Consider the following 12101-nt stretch of genomic DNA (forward strand, 5'->3'; position numbering starts at 1 on the left):
ATCCGTTGTCGTAGCGTCTGCATGGTTTCCCCAATGTACCATGCCTCGGGACATCCTTTCTTGCAGCGTATCAGGTAGACAACGTTGGCCGAGTTGCAAGAGTAGGTACCGTGTACCTGGTAGATGGTGTTCTCACGTGAGATGATGGCATCCGTGTCGATGATCCGGCACGTCTTGCAGAGGTTGCTGTGGCACACAACCCTGCCACATCAACCTCTGCAAGACGTGCCGGATCATCGACACGGATGCCATCATCTCACGTGAGAACACCATCTACCAGGTACACGGTACCTACTCTTGCAACTCGGCCAACGTTGTCTACCTGATACGCTGCAAGAAAGGATGTCCCGAGGCATGGTACATTGGGGAAACCATGCAGACGCTACGACAACGGATGAATGAACACCGCTCGACAATCACCAGGCAAGACTGTTCTCTTCCTGTGGGGGAGCACTTCAGCAGTCACGGGCATTCAGCCTTGGATCTTCAGGTAAGCGTTCTCCAAGGCGGCCTTCACGACACACGACAGCGCAGAGTCGCTGAGCAGAAACTGATAGCCAAGTTCCGCACACATGAGGACGGCCTAAACCGGGATGTTGGATTTATGTCACATTATCAGTAACCCCCACAGCTTGCCTCCTGGACTTGCAGAATTTCACAAGCTGTTCTGTCTGGAGACAATACACATCTCATTAACCTGTGTTGAATGCTCCCTCCACCCACATTGTCTGTACATTTAAGACCTGGCTGGCTGTAGAGATTTGCATTCTAATCAGTATTCTGTAATTTGATTTCTGTGTCTGTGCCCTGTTTGAGAGCACATTTCCACTCCATCTGACGAAGGAGCTCTGCTCCGAAAGCTTATGGTATTTGCTACCAAATAAACCTGTTGGACTTTAACCTGGTGTTGTGAGACTTCTTACTTTTCAAAAAAAGCAGGACTAGCACTATTCTGTACATGGTGGTGGGAGCTGGGAATGCAGCAATGAAAACTCCCTTGTGATCAGGATTGAATTTCTGTGTCTTAAATATGTGGGAGTCGGTTTAGCTCAGTTGGCTGGATAGCTGGTTCATGATGCAGAGTGATGCCAATAGAGTGGGTTCAATTCCTGTACTGGCTGAGATTATTCATGAAGGCCCACCTTACCCCTTGCCTGAGGTGTGGTGATCCACAGGTTAAATCACCACCAGTCAGCTCTTCCCTCAAACTCCCTTAATCCCTGAAGGAACCAGATTAATACTAAGCAAGGTGAGGTTTCGGTTGATTTGAAAGCTGCTTTATTTCATTGTAAGCAATGGATGACAAGAAGCTGCGTGCAAACATAACTTGTCTTTGATTAGAATTACAAAATTAAACCTATAAGACTCGCACACCAGCCTTCTCTAGTCTACTCTTTACTCACTGTAAGAGCACAAACATTCCTCAATAGGGCTGAGGTTCGTCATTTGCAGGCTGCAGCCACCAGAACGACCTCTGGTATCCTTGTCAATTATTAAAAAGCCTCCCTTCAAAAGAGCAGCAGAAGTGGGGGAAAAATCTGTCAATCCAAACTGCGAGTTATCACCTAAACAATTTTTGATGGTGTTGTTTGCGAACCCTTCAGAAACCTAGGGCAAGCTGATGCTCAAAACGTGTTTTAAGATGACTCTTCTGGGCCTTAGAGCAATGGTCACAATATCCTGAACCACAAACAAGGGGCTATTAGTTTGTGGAAGTGACCAGATGGAGTGTACAGCCTTTTCTGGCCCTCTTGTATTTAAACTGAATCTGCAATGTGCAAGGTTGGAAGCGTGAAGATCCCATCTGCTCTTGTCCTCAACTATTTCTTCATGCAAAAATAATCTTTTCATTCCCTTTGCTTTTGCCATTTTGTTCTGTCCCCTTTCTGAAAGCAGTAACTCAAAATGGGGTATAGTTCTCCTGGGTGTTGGCAACCCTCCACATCTTTATCTGTTTCCATTCTAAAACCAGCTTCTACCATGAAATATTAATGAAAGTATAAAAGTATACGAGGCAGAAAACACGACACAGAACACAAAAAAAATGCATGATTTAAGGATTTGAAAGAAACGGTTTTAAAATATTTGCGATTTAGGCCCAGAATTTTGCTCTGAGGTTGCGAGCACAGACCTAGCTCGGCAAACCCAACTTGGAGGGGAAAAAAAGAGGGCTGGAAAGTGGGATTATTGTTGTTAGGATTAGAAGTCAGACCCCCTGCCCTGGAACAAATGTGGAAGCTGCAGAGGACAGAGGCAGGCTGGGTGGAGGGCCTGCTGCTATGTACTGGCACTGTGTGAAAGATTGGAAAACACACAAGAAAACAAAAATTGTCCTTCCCACTATTACCCCCCACTTAATACCTGGTATATAAGAATATCTGCATCAGACTTGACAAATTTTGTCACCATATTTAGCATATAAACAGTTTTTTGCTTAACAATTCTGTCATATACATACATGGTATAAATATCACCTTTTCTGTCCAAAATGGTGCTGAAAACACAACTGCTCGTGTTTCCCTCCGAATAGCTTCTTTAATATTTGATCTGATTTTTTAGCAGTAGAAATGTATATTCTGCAGAGTTACTGTGCTGAATATTCTAATCTAAGATTTCTAATCTTGGTGGGAATGTTTGTTTCCTCAGTTTTGAAACTCAGAGAAACGGGCTGGTGTTCATTTATGATATGGCCGGCTCTGCGTACACCAACTTTGAGTACGACCTAAGCAAGAAAATTCTTCACCTTCTGAAGGTAGGCAACCAAACTTCCTTCACTTGCGTTTGTTTACCGTTCATGCAAAGGGAAATGTTGGAAATGCAGCAGCTCTTGCTATGGTAGGATCAGGCAAGATGGGGGGGGGGGTCTATGCTTCCCAAAACCAAGGGGGTGGGATTTTCCAGCTCCACCTGATCTTCCAGTCCCGCTGAACGTCAGTGGACTTCAGGTTGGCCTGCCACATTCCCAGCAGCGGGGCCAGAAAATCCCGGCCCAAGAGTTGGTGATATATTCAGAATCATGGCACCTGCGTTCTGGTGCTGAGCAAGACTTCCGGAAGAGAATCCTTTGGTGACTTGCGAAGACTTGATTGTTTTTTCCATTGTTCTTTGAATGATGTTACTGTCTATATAAACCTAACAAATCCCCTTTTCACTCCATTGTTTCCAAATTGATTTGTAAATTTTATTTCACTTACTAGTATTGCTCTGTGATCTTTTTTAACCATTGAAAATTAATCGGACATAAATCTGTTGCTTTCTTGGGTTAAGAATGGAGCTGTATACATCAGAGCAGAGGGGAGCAGAAGGCAGAAAATGCCCTGAGCAATAGTCAAACTTGCTGAATCTCAGTGATCAGACTTTTCTGTACCCTCTCTGGGTTGTATTCTTCCAGTAATGGAGCTAAATATCTTTTGAAAGAGGTAGTTTATCACTTCTGAGGTTGTGTAATTTTTTCAACCTTGTTCAGTGTTGTATTATCAGATAATAAAATGTCCTTGAGAATCCTGGTCTTCCCTTTTAGGGTGGTGCAATTATAAATTGGATAAGTTCTCCTTATAATGTTTTGAATTTAATGTGGTTTAACAGTTGCATGTGAACATACTTTATTTCCTTTCTTTATAATCCTGTTGATATTCTATTTTCATTTCGAATCTGCTGCCTCCCCTCCTCTAACCTTCTCCTGCACCAGAGGACTCAGCATTATTCCAGTTCTGGCGTCTTATGAATCATCTGTTTCATTCACACCACTATCAGTGGTCGTGCCTTCCTCTGCCATGGCCCTAATCTGAAATGCCCTCCCTGAAATTCTCCACTTTGCTTCCTGTCTCCCCTCCTTTGAAACACTATTTAAAACCTACAGCGTTGGGCCATCTGAACAAATATGTGGCTCCGTAAGTGGCTCAATGTCAAACTTTATCGAAAAGCACTCCTGTGTAGTCCTTTGGGGCAATCTTGTTAAAGGTGCATCATAAATCGACTTATGCTCAAGAAAATAAATGTCTTTAGAGACAACAGGTGTAAAATGAAGATGTTGGCATTATATAAAGTGAACTTTCAGTCTGTAATGGAATTATTGATTAAATAGAATTGCAAGAAACTCCAATCATATTTATTTATTTGCGTCACAAGGAGGTTTACATTAACCCTGCAATGAAGTTACTGTGAAAATCCCCTAGTCACCATACTCCAGCACCTGTTCAGGTACACTGAGGGAGAATTTAGCATGGCCAATGCACCTAACCAGCATGTCTTTTAGACTGTGGGAGGAAACCAGAGCACCCAGAGGAAACCCACGCAGACACGGGGAGAACGTGCAGACTCTGCGCAAACAGTGACCCAAGCAGCCTTGCTAACCACTCTGCCACCATGCCGCCTCATGGTGTGGCTACTGAGAAGTGTCTGTTTCGCCACTACATGTCATCCCATTCATATTTAAGCTCAAATTATGTCACTGTCTGTTAGTTACCCTGTTGCTCATTTAAAGAGAGTGGTTGCACTTATTTCAAAAAAAAGTTTTTTTTGCTGATTATGCCCGCTGGCTGATCAGAAGTTTAGTGTAAAATGTAACTGAAGGTAACTTGCTAGCAAATCTTGAAGTGTTTGACAACTCCCATTAGAAAGGCGAATCCGAGAAATGTTTCTATAAGTGGGATGTAATTGTTTAGCTTTTAAGTCTGAATTCAGATATTTTCACTTTAAATCCTTCAGTTATTTCCCCAGATTTAGCTTATGAGTGTTTTCCTTCTCCTCTCACTGGAGGGAAGCCCTAATCATTTTCAGAAACAGCGCTGCACTTACCTTGCATTTATGTTACACCTTTGGCATTCAGGAACGTCCCACGGCACTTCACCACTGCCATGTAATCCTATACAATTAGAAAAGAACCTTGAGCCAAGGGAGAAGATATCAAGATGGTGACGACCGACTCGGTGAAAGAGTTGTGTACACAGAGGATTTTCAGGGAGGTGGAGGGATTCAGGGAAGAAATTCCTACGCATGAGCGCTAGACAGAGTTGAGGAACAGTCAGGTGAAGAGAGAGAGTAATGAACAATGTCCGGGTCAGAGGTATGTGGGGCTTGGGGAGACACCAGGACTGGAGGTGGATGCAAGATGGGGAAGGACAGAGGCTATGAAAAAACTGATGGAGAAACTGATGTGCAAGTTGCATGTTTTTTTGACGACTGTGTTGATTCTCTGCTGATGAATTAAAACTGGTTCATGATCTGCTGCACAGGATGAGTTGTGATCTGTTTAATCCACTCAGTTTTCCAGCGCGGGTTGATAAACGTTCAAGTATGAGGATGCAGAATGTTTGAGGTGTAAAATCTGCTGCTTTCAGTTTAGAAAACTTCCTGCGTACGTTTTGAGGAATTTTCGTTAGTACGTCACTTCTGTGGAGCACTTATACAATGACCCCATTAACTGGTGTCTGACAAGTCAAACAATGGTACTTGTGTTTTGAGTTAATATTACACACGCAATTAACCTTTAACTTCTTTAAAATGCTTCTCTAATAAGGAGCTAATCTCTTTCTTGGGGAGTCAGTGTCACAGTGCAATTCATACCTGATTATTCCATGCTTGGTCTATTTTCTATTCCATTCTGAATCTCCCAACCTGTCAGTGGGTCAGAAACATATGTAAACAGGGAACAGTGAGGCATGTGGCTCCTGTACTTATCTCTCAGGTTGTCTCAAAGTACACACAGTGAAACATAAAGTTCAGGCACTTGGCCAGGTAGGATAATTGATGTGTGCTTCTGCTGCCAATAGCTAATGCGGGTTGCCTGAAATTAATACTTCATTCTGTGGAAGATGCAATATCCTAACACCCTGCCTATGCTTTTATTTTCTAAACGAGTGTCTCAGACCTCTAGTAATCAAGGAGAAAAAGCTCCATAATAGTCTTAACGCAAGTGATTCTTTTTTCTGCCACACGTGTTCCAAATAATGACTAAATATGATGGCCTGTCAGGTTTATTACTCATAGAGTCATAGAGGTTTACAGCATGGGAACAGGCCCTTCGGCCCAACTTGTTCATGCCGTCCTTATTTTTTCAAAACCCCTAAACTAATCCCAATTGCCCGCATTTGGCCCATATCCCTCTATACCCATCGTACCCATGTAACTAGCTAAATGCTTTTTAAAAGATAAAATTGTACCCGCCTGTACTACTACCTCTGCCAGCTTGTTCCAGACATTCATCACCCTCTGTGTGAAAAAATTGCCCCTCTGGACACTTTTGTATCTCTCCCCTCTCACCTTAAACCTATGCCCTCTAGTTTTAGACTCCCCTACCTTTGGGAAAAGATATTGACTATCTACCTTGTCTATGCCCCTCATCATTTTATAGACCTCTATAAGGTCACCCCTCAGCCTCCTACGCTCCAGAGAAAAAAGTCCCAGTCTATTCAGCCTCTCCTTATAACTCAATCCATCAAGTCCCGGTAGCATCCGAGTAAATCTTTTCTGCACTCTTTCTGGTTTAATAATATCCTTTCTATAATAGGGTGACCAAATACTCTCATAAGATCAGGCTACAGATTGATGGTGATATGTGCTCACAACCTGCTTAGCCCATTTCACACCATCATAGCCGTGCTTTGTAATAATGACAGTTGTCCATTTAAGATTTTTAATTTATTTTGATGGGTAGTTATTTTTAATGTAATCAAGTTTTACTTATTGCCCCTGTGATGACACTGTGCCTTTAAGAAATGTATTCATATCATGTTTTTTGTGATGGGTATGTTTAAAATTCAGCACTGTTTTATATGGTGCCGATTTATCTGGGCACCAGGCAGCTCACGTGCTGAGAATGCAGGCTAATGATTGATTTTAGCTCGGGATGTGTTTGTTTAATCTGAGTTAATGCATTTTTATTTATTTTGGTTTTTCTCCTGGGGTTTCAGAGTAGGGTTTTGCTTAGGTTGATTGACGAGAGACAGAGTTGTGTGCTAATGGGAGGAGCTAAGCTCACAGGTAAAAGCAAGCAGTTTTCTGCCTGTCCTGAAAGAAGCAAGAGCTGTCTTTCTGTCTCTCTCTCTCTCTCGTTCTCTCTCTCTCTCGCTCTCTCTCTCATGCTGCTATTTGAGGAAATCTCGCTCTTTCTCTTTCTCTCCCTCCCCCTCCCTCCCCCCAGAGGTGTTCAAAAGGCTGTAGGACTGTTAACAAGCCCAAGCTTTTGAAGAGGAGTGTAAGACTATAAGAGGAATATTGCTTGAATTGGAACTAATCGGGATAGGTTAGCAGTTAAGAATTGTATCTTGCCATGTTTAAACATTGTTCAATTGGTAAATGTTAAACTAATTCATTCATTATAGTTACACTATATTGTTAAAGAAAGTTTGTTTTGATAAAACTTTCCCAGTTTGTCACTAGTGTCGCACCTGAAGTGAAACATCCTATCCTCATACTAATGCCAAAATAGCAAATAGTTGGAGTCTAGTCTAACTTTGAATATACCTTGGTCTGATCTCGTACCCTAACACCCACTAAGGAAAATCCTTTTTATTTTTCTCTCCCCTTCTTTCTCATTCTTCTCTCTTTCCTTTTTCTGGCCTTTATTCTGGCAGTAAGAAGTTTAACAACACCAGGTTAAAGTCCAACAGGTTTATTTGGTAGCAAAAGCCACACAAGCTTTCGGAGCTCTGAAAGCTTGTGTGGCTTTTGCTACCAAATAAACCTGTTGGACTTTAACCTGGTGTTGTTAAACTTCTTACTGTGTTTACCCCAGTCCAACGCCGGCATCTCCACATCATGACTTTATTCTGGCAGCAGAAATTATACCGAAGTCGTACTTCCACATCTGTCTCATCGTGTAGGTGGGATCCTGTCATGTGCGCTCACCTGTTACTATCTTAATAAAATGCTTTCTTTCCCCCAAATAAATAAAGTCCGAGGTCTGCTAAAGCTTTATTACTTCACCTCGGAAAGCAACATCTTTCAGATTAGTCGAATGGTCAATGAGGTGTTTCTCTACCAGTGTTTGAGTTATAATTTAAAACTAGGAATATCCACCTTTCTGTTTTCAGGGAGCCTTTCCTGCCCGTTTGAAAAAAGTGTTCATTGTGGGTGCACCTGTCTGGTTTCGATTCCCATATTCCGTTCTAAGCCTAATTCTTAAAGAGAAGCTACGGGAAAGAGTAAGTACTGTGCAGACTTTTCAGTTATGATGTTGTCTAATTTTGTCTGTAATTTAGAACACATACATTTGTCCACTTTGTTCTGATGTGCCGCACTGATCTGTGCAATGCTTCTGCTATAGGTGGGATGCCAGCCCAATAAGCTATATATTTAGATTCATGACAAAGTGAGCTGCAAAGGCTGGGAGGCCAGGAGAGCTAACGGTTTTCAAAATGTCAACTGTGCGTATGTTTGTCTCTTAAAAGTCTATGCTCTCCTGCAGTGTGACGTTGTCAACTCTCGTATGCTACAGATTAACCCCAACTGTCGCTCTGTGCATACTTCAGTCCAGACCCATAGATGTTAATTGGAACAATGATCTACCATATTCATTGTCCACTATCTACCATATCAGAGCAATGCAACCAGACGGTTGACAGAACTGTAGCCAAAGCAACATGTCATAGAATCATAGTATCCTCCAGTGCAGAAGGAGGCCATTCGGCCCATCAGGTCTGCACCAACCACAATCCCACCCAGGCCCAATCCCCATAACCCCATGCATTTACCCTACCTAGTCCCCCTGACACTAAGGGGCAATTTTAGCATGGCCAGTCCACCTAAGCTGCACATCTTTGGACTGTGGGAGGAAACCGGAGCACCTGGAGGAAACCCACGCAGACCCAGGAAGAAGGTGTGGACTCCGCACAGACAGTTACCCAAGCCGGGAATCGAACCCAAGTCCCTGGCACTGTGAGGCAGCAGTGCTAATCACTGTGCCAGCGTGCCGTCCCAAATGTGAAATGATTCTGGTTATGTTAGAGGTTACCGAGGCTGCAACTGGGAGGATTTTATATTACGCAGAATATTTACACAGAATTCCAACCATGCACATAATTTCTTCCTGATGGTAGATTTTCTAGAGAACACTTTGATCTTGGTGTTGAGACCCCTGGTGTTCAAACATTCAGTACAGAGTTAATAATCATTTGCCAAATTCAGCTCTGACGAAGGGTCATCCAGACTCGAAATGTTGGCTCTATTCTCTCTCCACAGATGCAGTCAAACCTGCTGAGATTTTCCAGCATTTTCTGTTTTTATTTCAGATTCCAGCATCTGCAGTATTCTGCCTTTATATTTGCCAAACTAAGGTTGTCAAAGTACAGAATAATAAGTCAGAATAACTGTCACTTCCATCGTGGTTTCCACTATGTTGGGGTCTGATGTTGCAGTTGTATAGAACGTTGGTTCGGCCGCATTTGGAATACTGCGCCCAGTTCTGGTCACCACACTACCAGAAGGACGTGGAGGCTTTAGAGAGAGTGCAGAGGAGGTTTACCAGGATGTTGCCTGGTATGGAAGGGCTTAGTTATGAGGAGAGATTGGGTAAACTGGGGTTGTTCTCACTGGAAAGACGGAGGATGAGGGGTGACCTAATAGAGATGTATAAAATTATGAAAGGCATAGATAGGGTGAACGGTAGGAAGCTTTTTCCCAGATTGGTGGTGACGTTCACGAGGGGGTCATAGGTTCAAGGTGAGGGGGGGTGGGTTTAACACGGATATCAGAAGGACGTTTTTTACACAGAGGGTGGTGGGGGCCTGGAATGCGCTGCCGGGCAAGGTGGTGGAGGCGGACACACTGGGAACGTTTAAGACTTATCTAGATAGCCACATGAACGGAGTGGGAATGGAGGGATACAAAAGAATGGTCTAGTTTGGACCAGGGAGCGGCGTGGGCTTGGAGGGCCGAAGGGCCTGTTCCTGTGCTGTATTGTTCTTTGTTCACTGCAATTCATCCAATTCTTTCCTTGATACCAAATCAGAGAAGTTGCAGGGCTATGCAAAATCTACTTGTACCTTTTCAACTAGAAAAAGAAATTTCCATGAAATATAATTTTGTAGCTTCTAAAAATTAGTTCCATCTGCTAGTGTGCAAATTTGTCATCATGAGCTCATTCTGTTGTATGTTTCCATTCAAATAATGTGATGCAAATTTATTGAAAAATGATTTACTTTTTTGCTTATTGATGGGCCAGTCATAAATAAGTGTTGAAAATTGTCACACATGGACTGGATGGAAGTATTCTAAATTAGTTAGACAATGAAAGATGGTCTTTAAAACTATGACAAATGAGTCTTGCCTCTGGGCTCAGTACAGCCTGACAAGTATTCATCAGCTAACGGAAAGTGGAAGTGGAATTAGTTTTTCATTTCGTTCATGGGGTGTGGGCGTCGCTGGCTGGGCCAGCATCTATTGCCCATCCCTGAGGGCATTTAAGAGTCAACCACATTGCTGTAGATCTGGAGTCACATGTAGGCCAGACCAGGTAAGGACGAGAGATCCCCTTCCCTTAAGGGCATTAGTGAACCAAATGGGTTCTTACGACAATGATTTCATGGTCATCATTAGATTTTTAATTCCAGATATTTTTTACTGAATTCAGATTTCACCATCTGCCATGGTGGGATTCAAACCCAAGTCCCCAGAGCATTACCCGAGGTCTCTTAATTATTAGTTCAGCGACAATACCACGGCGGGGCCACTGCCTCCCCCTTTTAATAAGTATGACGTTATGCTTTCTGGAAGGATAATATATTAAAAACGGGAAAAGTTTCTTCAAGCGCAAGTCAATAAATAGAATACATTATCAACATGTCTTTAGTGTAGCTGTTTAGTATGGACGATATTCCTTAACACCGTGGCTTGTTGGAATATAAAATGATTGCCACAGGGTATGTGTAGTAAGTCTTCAGAGGCAGATGTCCCTTCACCAAAATCCCTTTATTTACAATTCCAACAGCAGTACACAGAGTGCTAGCAGTCTATCGTCGGGAGTGCCAGAGGAACCAACACTCCCGGTTAAATACAAGGAAAAGACTCCCTGATTAGCCCATCAATTGACTCCTTAATCAGGGAGTTCATCTTCCAATCGGCCAACCTCAATGGCCTGATTGAAGTCATTACAGTGTGTTTGAGGCAGAGACTGTTGCTTCTTTTAAAGGAAAATTGATCAATATTTGGCACAGAGGAAGAGAGAGGGCAGTGCAGGGATTGGAACTAATGTTGCATTACTCGAATAAAGAACTGGTATAGACAGGATGGAATGATTACCTGTGATTTCTGTGGCTCCAGAATCTGTCCTTCCCAGAGGACTGAAATGACTTAGAAGCATTCAGATGGGATGCCTATGAATCACTGGGCTCTTGTGCTGACATGATAAATTGCAGGAAGTCAGTTTCTGTTCCATTGAGCAAAGTTGGGAAGCTAAGATTGAAATGCCTTAAAATAGAAATAGATTAGCGACAGTGAGTTCTTGCAAAAGATAGAACGAGGTGTGATAAGTTACAGTGGGGAAAAATCTAGCGATGCCCTTTGGTCGGCATTCTTCAGTCAGTCAAGAATGGTTGACCAGATAACAAGATCATAAGAAACAGGCACATTGTGGCTGATTAGCTTGTGGCCTTAATCCCACTTTCCTGCCTGCCCCCCCATACCTGTTAACACCCTTGTTGATCAACAATCGAACCCAGTCTTGAATGTATTCAATAACCCAGCCTCCACTGTTGTCTGGAGAAGAGAATTCCAAAGACTAACAACCCTCTGAGAGAAGAAATTTCTCCTCGTCCTCGTCTTAAATTGGAGACCACTTATTTTAAACGACGCTCCCTACTTCTAGATTACCTCACAGGGAACACCCTCTCAATGGGCAGAATTCTCTGGCCTCCCCGTGGTGTTTCCCACTGTGGGAGAGGGTGCTCCATTGGCTGGATGCGGGATCTTCTGGTCCTGCTGTTGTCAATGGGATTTCCCATTGACTCCATCCATTGCCACCGGGAAACCCAGAGCAGGTTGTACCATTGGTGGGACCAAAAGATCCCGCCATGGTGAACAGCTGGAAAGTTCCAGCTAACTGGAATCTACCATGGAATCTACACAATCTACCCTGTCAACACCCCTCAGGATCTGTTATGTTT

General features: G+C 43.1%; 1 protein-coding gene across 1 annotated transcript in view; it reads left to right on the top strand.

Annotated features, from left to right (window-relative positions):
- ptpn9a (protein tyrosine phosphatase non-receptor type 9a) overlaps positions 1–12101 on the top strand; it is a 108334-nt gene that overhangs the window by 23050 nt on the left and 73183 nt on the right. The window contains exons 4-5 of the mRNA XM_078199822.1: positions 2647–2752; positions 8034–8144. Coding sequence (XP_078055948.1) covers positions 2647–2752; positions 8034–8144 — 217 coding nt within the window. The remainder of the gene's footprint in view (positions 1–2646; positions 2753–8033; positions 8145–12101) is intronic.

This window comes from Mustelus asterias, chromosome 29 (assembly GCF_964213995.1).
Source record: "Mustelus asterias chromosome 29, sMusAst1.hap1.1, whole genome shotgun sequence".
NCBI lineage: Eukaryota > Metazoa > Chordata > Chondrichthyes > Carcharhiniformes > Triakidae > Mustelus > Mustelus asterias.